This window comes from Numenius arquata, chromosome 9 (assembly GCF_964106895.1).
Source record: "Numenius arquata chromosome 9, bNumArq3.hap1.1, whole genome shotgun sequence".
Taxonomy (NCBI): domain Eukaryota; kingdom Metazoa; phylum Chordata; class Aves; order Charadriiformes; family Scolopacidae; genus Numenius; species Numenius arquata.
Window position 1 is genome coordinate 41,908,189 of NC_133584.1, and position 16,915 is coordinate 41,925,103.

At 36.3% G+C, this 16,915-nt stretch overlaps 1 protein-coding gene across 1 annotated transcript in view; it reads left to right on the forward strand.

The window, feature by feature from the left end:
- The first annotated feature begins 4,997 nt into the window (after positions 1-4,997).
- TPO (thyroid peroxidase) overlaps positions 4,998-16,915 on the forward strand; it is a 46,032-nt gene continuing 34,114 nt past the window's right edge. The window contains 5 exon segments of the mRNA XM_074153634.1: positions 4,998-5,091; positions 5,273-5,323; positions 7,642-7,723; positions 13,300-13,469; positions 15,870-16,002. Coding sequence (XP_074009735.1) covers positions 4,998-5,091; positions 5,273-5,323; positions 7,642-7,723; positions 13,300-13,469; positions 15,870-16,002 — 530 coding nt within the window.

Consider the following 16,915-nt stretch of genomic DNA (forward strand, 5'->3'; position numbering starts at 1 on the left):
AAAGTATAGTAAACCACAGCACATTTTAAAAAAAATCTTAGGAAAATTTCCTGTAACTTGATTTTTAAATATTGTTTGCTTGCATGAGATATAATGTCGGTTTGGGTTGAAATCAACATTTTAACAAGACAATGTCATGGTCTATAGATTTATTCAGTTAATGTTCATTGAATTTCAGTAATTCCAGTTGTTTACATGTTATATTCCGACTATTTCTGAGAAAAATAATTTATCTGAGAACGTAATTTCAGCATCATACATTAAAATTAGTATGTAATGGCCAAATCCTGTTGATCTTACTCAAAGCAAACCATTAGCCTAAGGAAAGATAAGAGTATAAGATACATTCCACCAGCCTGGGAAAACAAATCTACAAAGGCGGAGACATTATTTTAAAGAACAAACATGACATTTGGAAAACCAGTCACCTAGTCATCCAGATGGATGAATAGGTAGTTCAGGCACAGACCACCAAACTCTTCCAGATTAGCAAGCTGCTTCTTCCCCCTTTGAGCCTACTTATTGCAGGAGTAAAGATCCAAATCTCTTCTCTTCCTTCCTTGCTTATAGTACTTACTGCTAATCTGGATGCTGCTAGTTACTACAGACAGCCATTTAGTTACTTAGTGGCCTACTTCAGTTTATTTCCTGATCTTTTTAGCTATTTGTCAGTCATGTAACAACAATTTAGTCACACAGCCTGAGGACTATTAAATAACACACCTCCTCCCCCGGTCTATTATTCACCATCTTTTAAAAAGATGGAAATAATATCTGAACTATTTAGTTACTATAGAACTATTTGTCCACTATATGTACATATATTTTTTCATTAATTATTTGTCCTTTAATTTAAGACAGCTACATATACCAGTTAAGCTGAGCTTCAAGTCTCAACCTAAACCATAGAAATCAGTCCTAAGAGCCACTTAGCTTTGTATTTTGCATTTGACAAAAAGCAACAGTTGCTGCTGAGAGAAACCTGTAAAAGAAGAAAAATAAAAATTCCAGCCGTAGCTTATTTGTGCTTGAGGGACTTCCTGATGCAAATCTTAACTCTCGTAGGCCTTGATATATTTTTATTACACAAAATTGTGAAAATACTTCTATGAACTCATATAAACTTATTTTATCACAGCTTCTTGACACAAGCTTGTCCACAGTCTAACTATGTGTTGTCTAAATAATTGTTTTCTTTTGTTTGTTTTCAACCTGCCACCTACTTGACTCTTAGTTCTGTACTGGAATAGACAGTGAACGATCATTACCTGTTCACCCTCTTCATCCCATTTCTGGCTTCAGAGACCTCTGCAAGGTCTTCTCTAACTAAAGAGAATAATAGCAAAAAGTGTTTCTAATAAAATGGAATTAATTCTAGAAAAAACATAAGTGCTTAAAGTGACTACAAGTCATGGTATCGATGAAACCCAGCTAAACTGATCTCTCCTTGTAAAAGACTTTTCTTTCACCTTTTCTTGCATTTTTTGACTTGGTGACATTTTGCTGAACTAACTAGAATGAGACTAACTGCTGCTGTTTGTATGATGTTAAGCTGAAACTTCAGCGAAATTGCTTCTGTTGGAGTATTGTACAGCTATATGTACTTTTTGCCTCTCTTTTTGCAAAAGAGTGCTCTTAGAATTTTAATAGCCAGAAGAGATCAGAGACTAATTTTTCTATTACAGATTAAACTTCCATATTAGCAGTGTCCTTCACGCCATGCTAGAGCCCAGGATTGCCACTAAATATTACAAAACATGTAATCTGCTATCAAAAATAGCTCCTGCAGCTGCACAGATTTATCTTCGAGGTCTCTCATTCTAATCCAATGCTTGTAAGAACTGATGATGCCTCAGAGACCCTGGTAGGACTCAGGCTCTTACAGTGCAAAGAGTTGCTCTGAGGTTATAGAAATGTGTCTGTTCCCTGTACCAAACATCAGTTGCAATTGCATAACATTTTAAGTACAGGCTAATTTTTCTGAATACCATAGTAGGTCTGCAGAAATTCATATGTGTGAATAGTCCGAAATTCTATTGCTTTGGGCTATTTCATTGAACGTAATTTATCTTTTTATCAAAAGCTCAAAGATTTACTTTATAGGTCTTTAACTTTTAAGAACACAGGTACAGTACTGTTCTTCATGTGCAGACTCAAATCTTGGGAATATAAAAAATTAGATGAGTCAATTTAAAACTTACTATTGATATGGTTAACTTTTAAAGTTCACTGCTGCTTTTCTTAAGAGTGGTGTTTAGCATGAGGACTGTTTTATACTTCTCTTGTACTCCATGTTTAGACAGTCATTGATCCGTGCAGTTTCACTGCTGGGCAGAAAGGTCTGACAGACCTTTCTGCAGAAAGAATAGCTGAAGACAGGCAGCTAACAGAAGATCCAGAACAAAGGGGATACCTTCAGCAAGATATTAATCCAAATTATCTACACCAGCATGTAGGCAATATATGAATCCCGGATTCAAAAAATTAAGGTTGTTCTCAAGCCACTAAACTCTGCCCTCTTACTTCTCTTTCAGCAGATTTCAGTAACAGGATTCTGAATGAGCTCCAGTAAGAAGGAATACAATGGTGCATGTCTGTATCAGTCCGGTGTAATTTAGATTTCCCACACCTTCTAACTAAAACTGTGTTTGAGGCTCAGTGGGGAGTTAAACATTTATAGTCTTAAATTAAACTCAGGAAAACACAAAATAGATGCTGCCATTCAAATTTTTCATCACAAGTTAATTTGCTGCAGGTAACCGTTTAAATTCCACTGTTGACAAATACTTAAGCTGCAACCAATGAGCAAGGGCTGAGATCCTCATTAAAACAAACCTTGATGTAGGTAAGCTCTTTTTTGAACTAATGGGGAAGCTTTGATTTTTGACTGTGAAATTGCAAAGAAAATCAGACCTGTTTTTCACTTTAAGAAAGCCTCTCAACTCTCAGAAATGAAACCTGTGATATTTGAAAAGTATATGAAAGGATATAGGTGAAAGCTCCTTATTCAATTAGGTGTTTGGAATGAATCTGCTTTTCTCAATGCTTTGCTGTGCCATGGAAGAAGTCAGTCTTCTTTATGTTTTCTTACATAAGGAAACAATCTTAAAATATTTGCAATTTGGAATGGGCTTAAAGAGGTTTTGCAAGTTTGACTTCTTGTCTGCAATCTTAAAGCCCCCAGCCAAGGAGCATAAACCCACTTTTCCAGTAGAGGTCTTTTTGCCTTTACTCTCTGCTTACTCATCACCAATGTCTGCTCACCTTTGTAGGGGACAGGGTATGGATGATATTCTGGAACTGAACTTTGGTATAACAACAATCTTGATTTTTCCTCCAGTCAGTTCAGATGCTCATAGGTTTTTTTTCATCACTATATAATACAGCCACCAGCTCCAGGATGCTCCCTCCTACCCAACCCCTATTTTACTTATCACCCATGGCAGAGATCAAAATACCGATCTTTGCAATCTCCCTGTTGTGACTACCAAAGATTAAATGAAGGAATCCTCAATCCTGATTCCAGCTCTGATTTTGATCTTTCTGCCTAAAGAGGAAATGGAAAAAACCAGCCAGTTAGATTCTTTAGGTCAAAATACTGACTTTAGAAGAAGAAGTGGAGTTGAAAAAGCGTAACTAAATTAAAAAAGGTTAGGCTCAGAAGTGTGAAATAAATTATCCAAGAGAAAACAAGCAAACTAAAAAATGCTGCAAGGGAGCTGGTGGACAATTTGGGGGTTATCATCTGAGTTTAAGGAGGTCATTTAGGTTAAACATCAATGCTAGAATACATAAAATAGGACACAAAGTTGCCTTCTTTGTCAAATACATTCACAAAGAGAACTAATGAAAAGTGTACCCTGAATTCACGTTACTGCATAGCATGGCAATATTATTTTTTTTAGTCTGAACATTTGTCCTTCACATTTCCATGAAAACAACTCGGATATCAGAACTGACTACACAGGTAGCTCTTGGTTTCTAGCAGGACAAAAATAAACAAATCAAGCATTAACGTCAGTTTCTGCTTTGTGCGAGCATAGTGTGGCTAAAAAGATTTGGAAATCATCTGCACTTTTAAAGCTTGAGTGAGTACCAACGCGTAAAGCTGATAGCGTAAGCTGGGCCCCGGAAAGCACTTCACTTTCAGATTTCAGAACAGTTACTGCCATCGATAAAGTACAGAACTGTGGAAGATAATCTCCTCAACAGACAAAAGGTCAGACTATAAAACTTTTACTTGCCATTTTCCAGAAGAAATTCATCATATTAACTCATGAAATTTAAAAAAGAAGGGGTGTTTTCACACTGCATTTCTGTGGGCAATATTGCTTCCCTGAATTTTTAGAGTTGATTTATTAGTTATTCATTTTCTTATGTTGATGGAATATAGAACTAAAAACATTTTTTAAATCTTTCAATCTCCAGTCAACATAGCGCATGTGAAAAATGTTACCTCTTGGATATTTTATATATTTATACTGTGGTAATAACTACCAGAAAACCAGTGCACTGAGATGGCAAATGGAGCTCCCATTTGCCATGTGAGCATATTCATTGCTCTGCTTTCATAGCACAGTTATATGTGGACAGAAGTACAGAGGGGTCTGATCGATGATTATTAGTTTGGCCAGTCTCGTTATCTTACGTGCAATGACTAATGTTAGTGCACAGAGAAGTTTCAAAACAAATGGTAACATATTGCTGAATTTTGAATATGTAGACTAAGTGTTGCTAATATTGTCAGAACATATTTTATAAAATAAAGTGATGTCTCAAAATGGAAAAAAGTAATAAGGAAGGAAGGAAAAAAAGAAAGTGAATTACAGTTATTTCTAAAAATTAGTATTTTGAACTTCAAAAACATAGTCTACATGTGTCTACAAATCTAGTTTAAAAGTAAAATTTACCATATGTGGGAAATTATTTATAGTGTGGCTTATAATTAGAAGATGAAGGTATATATTTTGTCAACAATTATCTCTTCTTTCTTTTAGATGAAAGTGTTCATCATTTTGGGAATTTCAGCAGCTATAGCTTTTACAGCTGTTTTCTTTTCTTTCCTTCAGATGGGCAAAGATATCCTCTTTGGTAAGTGGCAGAAAAAAATACAAGTTGTTTTCTTTTGTCGATGATTACTGTTAAGCTGAAAATATACTGGCACTGCAGACAGTTTAGCAACAGCAGTTTAGCTTAATCTCTTTTTATGTGCAAAATACACTATCTGACTTCTGCGAGAATTATTCCATGGGTGTTTTCTTTTAAAATGCAGCTTCATAAATTCACAAAGGAAAACTTTGTACGTGTAATGTTTCTCAATTATGTATTCTTTGACTAGGAGTGATTTTACTGTCTTAGTGACATTCATATATCAGATGACATGTTTTCAGGCACAATTGCTAGATCTCTTTCCCAGACTGCCAATCACGATGTTTAGTCATCCTGGCCTAGAGTCAGTTGTCATGGGATGTCCCACCTGGCACCCTGTTGCTGGCCCACAAGGGCGCACGTCTTCTCCTGTGGGTCCATTCTCTGCTGGCACCCTGTGGATACCAGGGAGATTTTAGAGCCCCTCAGATTGCAGTAGTGTCTATATTCAAACAGTATAATCTTGCCATTTTAAAATTCAGAGCTATTTTATTTCACTGAATTTCACTGAATTTTTAGATTTGGAAGGGACCATAGAGATCATCTAGTCGAACTCCCCTGCTGAAGCAGGACTGCCTAGAGCATGTTAGACAGATTTGCATCTGTTCAATCTGAATCAGTTAGATCTAATAGACTAGGTATAGAGCAGATAATAGATTGAATTTTAAGAGACTTCTGCAGAGAGTGATTTTACATTGAAGTAGAGCAGAGATGATGAAGAAATAGGATTTCAATCTTTGCATTCTCTTAATTATGTAGCTGTAGATTTGATTCAGAAGGGAAAGTCCTTAGGAAAGTTTTCACTTGAAGTTAGTGTAAAATCAGAAATAAAATAAAATTATATATGAAGCAAAGTAAAGAGAAAACCTGAACCAACCCCTAAGCCACTACTTCAGATGGGAAATCTTTTTTTGGACCATCACTGGGAAAAAGGGGATCAGTTTTATTTTCTATAGTGGATCCTCTACTTGGAGCTTCCATATTAATTGCTTGGAAAAACATGGTCTAAAATGAGGTTATATTGTATGTCAATTAATGCAAAATGAATTCTACATGGACCATAAATAAATGGAATAGATAGACTGTATATGATTTTTTTTTTTTTTTATAGTAAGTGTCCTTTGGTCTGATGGGAACAATGCAAAATAATGTTTACTACTGCAAGAACCACATTTTTTAAAACACTACATACTTCTCAGTAGAAAAGGAAGAGTGAGAATGGAATTCAGGTATATTAGGGGTATCTTCTCTTCTAGATCAGAGTCTGAATCAATACCACATGATGAGCAATACTTTGAGCATAATATATTTCTCAGAGGTAGACTCCCTAAAAGTAATTAAAAATCATGCAATATTAAATTCTAATAGAATTAGCTATTGTATGGCCTATATAGATCTTTAAATGTTAAATAAAATAGAATCAAAACCATTTTCAGATGAAACAGAAATCTGAATGATAACATTAAATGAATCACTAGATATTTTATCATATATAGGTGAAAAAGAGAAATAACTACTGCTCTATTTAAAGCCTGAGAAGATCTTTAGTTGGGTGAAGAAGAATTTTGCCTAGGAAAGATTACTCTTCATCACACATTATCTTCACTTTATCTGAGCACCCTACTCAAAAATAGGTCACAGCAACAGCACAACAAGGACTACAGTTAAAATATGTCACCTAAAATTACAGTGTACATAAATGATGAGCAATTTTACATAAATGATTGTTTGCAAAATATTATTATTCATCATTCATTTTCTAAAAAAAAAATGGGTGATCTCACAAAATATAGATGGGAATTAAACCACTGGATTTTAAATATAACTGATTCATTTAATATAAAGCTAGATCTAAACAAAAGAGGAATAATCTATGCTCCATGATAGCACTATGAAAAATAGCAGAGCTGAAGCATTATCAGGTTCACACATGTCTTTCCATCAAACATAGGTGTAGAGATGATAATAGTGGTTTCTTGCATTGATCATATCCCAGAAGGTCTTAAAATTTGTTAAATATGCCTGAATACAGACTTAATTCTTCATGTGTCTCAGGCCAGCTCATACTGCCTGTGAGCGAGGCTCTAATTTCTTTATCAATCCAAGGACCATTTAATGCAAAATACATATGAAGCCTAAGGAGCATAATCACATTCACAGAAAACAACACATTTCAGATGGACCTGTTATGTCTGGTACTACGTAATGTGCACAGCTGGATTTAAACTGGAAGAAACACAAGGAAAGTCTAACTCTTCAAGCTTTATAACTTAGGGAAGAATTGATTTACTACCCTAACCTTATCTTTCAGAAAGGCCAGAAGCCATATTAGTTTCAGGAAGATTAAAATATGGACATCCTTTTAATGAGGAACAATTACATATAGCTTAATATTACAAACCTGTATGTTTTGTAAATGTAAATATTTGAATAAGTATGTTACTGAATAGCATATTCATCTTTCTTTCTTTTTATTTTTGCCCTGTTGAGAAGAAACTGAAGATAACTGCATTACTGAGGCTATCCGGAAGGGCTCTAATCTGGTGGATTATGCTGCACATTATACACTGAAAAGGTAAAAAAAAAAAAAAAATAGTGAAGGATCTATTCAGCAAAAGCTGAGAAAGAACTTTGAGATCAACTAGTTTCTTTGAGAAAACATATAATGATAAATTATCTTCATGATCATCTGAATCAAGATAACCTTGTGCAATATCACTGCATGAGTTGCTCTCTTAAAATGTGAGAAAAATAAGAACTATGAAAATATGTAGGGATGTTTTTCTGATCTAAGTAACACACCACATTCCATTAACATGTTTCTCAAAAATTGTAATTTTATGGGCGTTACATATTTTTGAACTATAATTACGGTTTTTTCCAGTTCAAAGTGAGATGGGAACAATTCCTATGTTAAAACCTTGTTGCCTTAAAAGGGACTGTTGAAGTAAGTTTCACATTTCCCCTTCCATGTAAAGCAGAAGTAATGAAAAGGATAAGGGAAAGGAGATAAAACATTTATCTTGAACCGTGGGTCGTGAACAACTTTGTGGAAAGCTCCTTTGTGCTTGAGTTATGCTATGAGAGTGATCCCTTTCTAGGAATGATGAAAGTGACTCAGGATTACTAGCCATGAGTCAAAAAAATTCAACCATTTTCTGTGTAGCACCCAAGCACCCAAGGGCTTTCAGCAGAGCATCGAAAGACGTGCATTAGTATCACCACCAAGGCACATGCTTTACTATTTTGGGGACTCAGAGCCACAAGTGCCTGACACCTGCATTAGGAGTCTGAGTCTCATAAGGCTGTCACTTGCTTTTATATTAACTGGTATAAAATACTTGGTCTTTCAATTTACAAATTATCATTACCAGAAGTGAAAATTATATTTCTATTGTGTGCTTTTATATAATTCAATTCATTGTGGCCCAATTAAGTAGGCCAGTGTGAATTATAAATATCATTAAGAGATTTCTTTCTGTTTTAATATAGGCTTGCAAATGCACTCTACACCTGCCTCATAGACATTAGTCCTTGGCCATTTGCAAAGTACAGAGAACTGAATTATTGTCTAATCTGATCATTATATTGAGGAGTGAATGTGTTTGAAACCTTAAATAAATAGTTCTGCATTTTCATGTCAGTTTAAAGCTTCTAAGGCTTCTTTCCTTTGTAACTTTCAGAATTCTTATATACTTTCAGAATTCTTCTGTATACTTGAATTAAAGCTTTGGTCAGCACAAAGGCTAAAAACAAGAAAGGAATTCATGTGACTACATATTTGAGCTTCTGGAAGTTATGGAGGTCACCATACTGTGAAAACTTATTTTACTTTGGCTTACAAGTAATTGCAGGAAACTACAGTCCAATAGTACGAGCTCAGTGCTGTCTTTGAGACTGCAAAGCCAGTTCTGAGATGAAAAGGCAGCTCCTTTTTCAGGTTAATGGCAAAACTCTTAGTTGTTCTATTTAAATAGTCCAACCTGATGTTTGCTGGACTCATTATCTAGGAACTGCAAGTTGAGTCAAAGTAACTGCATTTCTCCTGAGACCTCAGTTTGGCCTTGAATTGTGATTAAAATGGACAATGACATTTCTTCACCTCAGCTGTTTAATATCATCACTTAAAATCTTGAGTTGGTGTTTGTGTTTTCACTGCTGGGTCAATTAACCAGCAATGCACTAAACATATTGTATGAAATTGTTTTATTATTCTAGTTATTAAAACCTGTAAGGATTTTCTAGGAAAATGCTACTTCTTTGAAATTACTTCCCAGGTTTTAAGGTCACATGGGTCCCAGTGTGGTCCTCATAGTTTGCTGTGCTGTTTGTGATTGTCTCCCCTTGCCAAGTGCTTTTCATGACTGTTTGCTTGCACTTGCCTGTTATTCCAATTAGCTTATGGGTTTGTTAGTCTTAAGAGTAGGTGTTCATGCTTGTCATTAAAATATAAATGTTCATAATAGTATTGACATAGCATAGATGGAACACAACGGCATCATCATTAAAATGTACTGTTTGTATTACTGCGGCAATGCCAATGGGAATCTAGGCAGTTTGGCTAGGGCTCTCAGAGCCCTGTCACCTGTGAGGTTATGACACCCAGTGGTACATTCAAGTATGTTGCTAATTTACTACGAGGTGCATCATAGCATACATTTTGAAAGTGATCGTTGGCTTGCAAGACGGAGCTCTACTTCCAATAAATCTCTTTATAATAACAAGCAGTACAAATTATGAAACTTGTACTAGTTTTAACCAGTGAGTCTCAGCGCTGCTGGGAGGACTTCTGATTCTTACTGTACATTTCTTTTTATATTCTGCCAAGTCTCTGTTTTTTTCAGGATTTTAAGTTGTAGAAGAAACTAAAGAGAACTCCAGACCAGGCAAGCAAAGTCTCTTAGGCCCATGTTGCACACAGCTGCTGATCATATATTTCTCCTGTTAGAACTTGGACACTAACTTAAAAGGACTGCTGAATGAGTTATGCATAAGACAGATGTGAATTATGGTGGTATGTCACGTGGGGCTTCCTCCCTTGTGCTAGATATTTTGAGTGACTTTTAGATAAGACATATTTTTAGACTCCTATTTGGACTTACTCTAATGGATTGAAGGTAAGTACAATTCTAATATAAACACAAGAGGTTTTCTCAGCCTAATTAAAGAAAGAAATTATTGAAATTACTTAGTGTATTATAACATATTTTAGCAGAAGGCACAGTGTTCTTAACAGATTAAGAAATATAGATGACAACCCTAAAAAAAATTCAAGCCTTAACAGCAGATTAAAGATATTTCTCATCATCTTCATTCTGGTAAAATTACTTTATTTAGTTTATACTACATTCGAACTAATTCATTTCATGTCTTTAAAGAATCTGAATTGTAAACCTGCCAATTTAAGATTATTCTATGGACTCCTATCTATGCCAACTCAAAAGGCCCATCTACAGAAGGTACCATCTATGGAATCATCTGTATGCATAAGGAAGTGGAAAATAGTATTCAGTGTTCCATAGAAGAAGTTATAGCCGCAGAAATGCACTGAGGATGATCAGTTAGTCAGTGCTGCTCTAGTCTTAAAGCAGACTATGTACCCATTACAGGAAAGAAGAAATTATATTCTTTATCATTTTATAACTTTATCACCATGTCACTGTTTTGAGAGACCTCCTGAATGGTGACAAATATTGAGGGCATTAATTCTGGTTAGAAATTTCTAAACAAGGTATTCTAAAAATATATATTTTAAGGCAGAAAGAAATCTCAGAGACTCAAAATATGTGAGGCTGGAAGTCTGGCTCCTACTCTGCAGAATTTATTTTAATTGTGTTTTGGGGGTTTTCTGTTGTGTTTTTTTTTTGTTCTTGGGGTTTTTTTTTGGGGGGGGGGGGGGGGGCGGGTAATTATGATTTGTAACTAGATTCAATAACTGAGAGTCTGGCAAGCATGAAGAACCTTCTGTCCAAACACCATGGTCTGCACTAGGACTTATATTATTAAACAGGTATGAAGACACTTTATATCTGATTGCATCTTCCTAACAATGATACTGTCACAGGTCATTCCACTAGCTTTATGGGGCTATTTCAGAGTTACATAATATCAAGGTAGTTTGTAACTTAGCAGTGAGAAAAAACAGCATCTTCCAGAATCAAGAGCTCTGCTTCAGAAGTCTGGGTAGGAACTAGAAGGGACTAGCATGCGTATGTTGAGTAAGGGCTGTGGGGAGGGTGTGTGGAACGGGACAGAGTGGGACATGACATGACACACAAGAAATGTGACAAACTAGAAACTGCTCTTGTAATCTTACAATATCTGTAAGATTAGACAAAAGATAGAATATAAAATGTCTCAAAACGGAACATACCTCACCATTAAGGGTGGTGATTTTTTAGTTAGGTTTTTTTTGGGGGGGTGGGCTGACACTTTTGATTCTTAGCTCCTAGCTGATTTGTACAGATGTTGTTATTTAACTCATTTGTAAAAACATGTTTCTCTGTTCATATAATATTTTTTTAAATGATGCATGACTGATATTATCCTCACGTGGATATTAAATATTAAACCTAAGTACTTGGCATTTAGTTATATGACCGTTCTTTTCTTTTTAACTGGGACACAGTTCAGGACTTTTAATTCTCCAGATTCTCAGACAAATTCCTGTCTATGGAAAACTTTAAAAACATAGTGCTGAGGAGCACGATAGCTCTTTTTCATACTTGCAAGAGTTCTCAAGCTCTGCTCTTGAAAGGAAAGGAATAGTTTCTGTATAAAGAATAAATGAGCAGACTCAGGCTCCTTTGGATCATTTAGGAACAAATTTAGCATATAGAAAAACCATTGGAGTTGTATTTTCTTACTTAATTCTTTTTATATAAGCATGTTTCCAATTTTGCAAACCGAAATGTAACTGTTTGCATTGCTGAAATCAAAAGTGCCATTTCCATTTTAAACTTGTCTCATGCTTTAAAAAAAAACTAAGTGAATATGACAGCAGAATGTTTTCATGAAAATTACATGTCCAATTAAGTCTGTGCTGCAGAGAAGCCCTCGGGGATGTCTGCAACCTATGACCACATCTGAAAATTGCATAGATTGTTTTTTTCTAAGCTGTAGGAGTTAGTTTAGGACTTGAGACTTCCAACTAGAAAGGAAGTTCTTCCTGATGCACTTTTCTCAAGGCTTCTCTGCCAATAAAAGGACAGTGGTAAGATGGCCCATGCTGAGTAAAAAATAAATCTCGTGATGAATCACAGAACAGTTGAGAGAGAACTGGAGACCATCTAAGCCAGTGCCGCGCTCAGAGCACTCAGCTAGTGCAGGTTGCTCAGCGCACTGCCCATTTGGGCTTTGAATATCTCCAAAGACGGAGACTCCACAACCTTTCTGGGCAGCCTGTTGCATTGTCTGACTACCCTCACAGTACAAAGGATCTTTCTTATGTTTAAGTGTTTAACTTTAGGTTACAGAAGTTATCCCATCAAACCTGAGCTCCTTAAAGTTAGAGGTAAGGCCAGGCTGTAAACTAACTTACATTGCCCTATAACTGTCTAATGAAGTCCTACTAAACTAATTGCTGAAATTCCATGTACAACTGTCAGTTCAAGGCAAGTGCTTGGACAGTCTTTGAGAGGAGACATGTCTCTATCATCAACTGCAGATGGCATCTAGATGGCTGTGGGCCAGTTGCTTTACTCCTAGGTTCTAAGGCATTCGTGAATCCACCTGCAATGATAGAGATGATCTTTGATATGAAATGTTACATAAAGACAAAGCCTACTCACTTAGATATCTCTATAGCGGGAGTCCTATATTGTGACTATCCTGCACAAAGACTTCCCAGCCACTTTGTCCTGCAGACCCTGCCCATCACAACAGTTTCTGTCACCCTGAAGGCTTCTCACAAGCTTAACCCTGTTGTGTGTGTCCTGTGGAATGGCACTTTCCCTTTCTTTCCAGAATTTTCCTGGTAGAACAAGGTAAAAAATCAGTCTCCCTCTCTGATTTCCAAGTATACCCTTCAATCAAAATATACCTCAAACTCGGAACACATCCAGCATAGACAAATACAGCTATGAATAAGTTCAAAAAGGTTATACGTTAAAAAAAAAACCAAACCACTTCTGTATTTTATCTCAATTATAGAAATATCCAAGGAAGGGGAGTAGCAACTCCTACCTTGCTGCTGGCTTTCTCGAAATTTCCTGAACAAGAGAGTCAAGATATTTCCCAAGCAGCTGAACGAATGGAAATGTCAATTCAAGTGCTGAACCAAAAAGTTTGCCAGAAGCATAAACGTTCACTGCATCCAACTGGTAAATATAGTATATTGACGTTGGCAAAACCCCCTGTTGATTTCTTAAACGTTGTCTTTTAGATTAAAGTCGGGTTAACTTCACTTTTATTTTACCTTTGTCAGGAGTACTTATCTTGTCTGCACCCTGGGGCCAGGATGCCCTCTCTTTTGTTCTTAAAAGCATCTCACATAGTCACTGTTTTACACTTTTCTTTGCAGGAGTGTGGGCTGTGTTCCTGTAGTTGAGGAGAGCAGCACTTTGCTATTGGCATCCTGTGAACTCGTATCTGTATATTTGTATTGCCTATAAATCAGCTTGCACATCCGTGGAGTTGCAAGCTGCTTCTTTAGAGAGAAATACCTGTCTTCCCCAGTACTTTGGGTTTAGTGCTTCTGGGGCCTAGAGTCTACAGACAAAATAATACAATTTCTATCACTCAGCGGTACTGGCATTTTGAAATATTCTTCCTTTGGACATTCATGGCCTTACTAATATCCCTCTTTTAAGAAAATACTTTCTTATTACCAAGACTAATTTTATAATGCATTGCTGTTACACATTTATTTCCACTTTATTTCTGTTTTAGCTGGTTTTTATGTTAGATGTTGAAAGAAAGGGGGATAGTCCGGAAAGTTCAATAATGTATAATTGTCTAAGTAAAGTAAAATTCTTGTTGCTGTTAATTCAGGATGAATTTCAACATAACTGGTGTCTGGAAGACTCAAAAATTCAGAAGCATTAACTTTTTTCCCCCTCAATTTAATTAGAACAGCATGAACTGGAGAATTGCAAGTTGTATTCTCTGTCTTAGTATTATAACATGACAATGTTTTTCAAGATATGGAATCATTAAAGTGCTGTAGACAAACATAAAGGTCTACAGTTATCTTTTTTTTTTTTCCCCTTGAGGAAACATTTAGCTTGCTAAACTAACGGGACATTTGTAGAACTAAAAATGTATCTATATGTGTGTGTGTGCATACATTTATATATACACAGACACTCACGCTCAGAGATACAACTATTTTTTCTGCTGGTGCAGTTTCAAAATAAATGAAATTATTTTTTTTAAAAAATCAAACTTCTAAATCATAGAACAAGTGCGCAAAACTCATGTTAACTTTCAAAACTGAAACAACTTTAATGGAAGATGAGTAGACGCTGTACAGTCTATATGTCTTGATAAAGAGTAGTTTTACATGAAGTAAAGAACAACCAAATTGGCTTTAAAGAAAACACATGAATCAATACCTAGGTAACACAGATGACTGGGGAACTGGGCTCTGAGCATAACTTTGAACCTGAACTAACGTGGAAATAGAGCTGTATCCACAAATGTGGCATGAGTAGCTAGTACATAATGGCAAGGTTACGTAGCCAGTCTAACAGCCCATTCTCCCTCTGTTCTCACCCTTCCCTTGCACAGTTTCTAGCTGCTCAGCGGAACATTTCTTGAGCTGATTTGGCTCTTGTATCTTTTTTTGTTTGTTTTTCTCGCTTACTTTTTTGGCTTGATTAATGGACTAAAGCAGCTTAGTTCAGGGTTGGAGGGGCAGAAGGGATAGGTGGTGGGACTGACTGGGTGACCTGAAATAGCCAGTAGAGAGACAGGGGCAAGAGGGGCAAGAATTAGGTGCTGCCTCTACCATTTTCTTTCAGCATGTGATCATTACAGTCTATTTGAATGGCAAGAGATCTCTGAGTTCAGTAAGGATGTTGCTCCTCTTTCATGTGCACCCTACCTCCAACCTGCCATACATGATTTAACATACATGCATGGGTGAGAGGAGGAGCTCTCTGGAGCTGACGGAACAGTGTTACTTTGTCCCTCGTCAGCAGAATCCTGACTGGAAGAGGCATCTGGGATCATATTATAAAGATATTAATAACATGCTGTCTACTGGTATACAGCTCCCTAATTTTCCCCAGCTTCCAAATTCCAGCTAATAATTCTGAGCCTCTTCCACTCCACACTTAATTATATAGTCAGCTGTAGTGTCTTTACATTTCTGCATCTTTCCAGTCCCACATTTTTCCTCCTTGATATATCCTTCTGTTCTTGAATGGCATTTTTTACACCTTTGTTGTAAGCACAGGGACCAGACAAGCAGTGTGACTACAATGTGGGGAAAGAAGGAAGCAGAGAGCAGATTAAAGAAAGAGAAAAAGGAGGAGTTCAACTTCCGTTCTCAACTATGGCTGGAATACTTCCTTCTCATTCTGTACGCATGAGATAATAAAACCTGCTCCCTTTCACCCTCTATCTCCTCTAAGTCCCTGAGACTACCTCCTGCAGCACTTCTTACCCGGTGCTCTTTCCTAAGAAGAGGAGAGGGGATGCTGTACTGTAGCTGACAATAATGCCTTTTCTCCTGTAGAGCAATAGAGCAAATTGCTTGTTTGGATTCTTCCTTTCAGATCTTTTACCAGCTGATCTGCTCACTATGATTGCTAACGTTTCTGGATGCCTGCCTTATATGTTGCCACCAAAATGTCCAAGCAATTGCTTAGCTAATAAATATCGGCTCATTACTGGTGCCTGCAATAACAGGTATGTATGATAAGAATTGTGCCCTGAAAAATTCTTCTTTCTTATTCTTTAAACTCAAAGAGTTATGTTTACTTTTTCCTAGAAAAATGAGTGGGTCTGTGTGAGACCTCAATCAGATAACTTGGTATCAACGTGTCTCTAAATGAGGGATCTCTGAAAGCTCCCAAGGGAAGGACCTCTTCATCCAAACTTTGGTACACTAATTTTTGTGGGCAGGCTCTGCCTGTGAAGGCTTCTAATTTTATGTTAGGAACTTTAAATTTAGGGAGGACTGTTTCAGTATTTGTCTTTTTCTATAGAAATCAAACAGACTGATTCTAATCCAGCATTCATTTTTGATTGCATGTGACAAAATTATATTGAACAGGAAAATAAAATTACTTCATGACTGGCAATAAAAAAAATCAAGTCAGTTCTCATTTTTGTATTTTTCCACAACCTTAATATTTGGCAACCATGCATCTAAAAATTCTGGGTGATATATTTATTTTTATATATCTATTTATATAAATATATGCTTATTTGCTATCTGAACAACTGCTGTTATCTACTTCTTCCCTAAAATGTGGTGATCATTTCCTGAAAAACCCAACATAACAGAAGTAACTGCATTTTCAGAATCCTCCAATGCCATGAGGATGCAAAACTGTGAATTAGAGCCCTTTTGAGCATAATGATAAATGGTATTGGTACTCAGCAACCTTAAGATACATAGACATTAAGGTCACAAACTGCAAGGCAGACTGTAGTGTTACAAGTGAAGGGCTACAGCACTGTAAATGGAAGGCCATTGGCGTGGCACAGGTTAAGACACTCTGCAATGTGGTGAATGAACAGCAGTAAAATTCTGCAGTTTTACTACTCAATCAGTCTGATTTTATGAGATGAATCCGTTTTTCTACATCACAAGTCA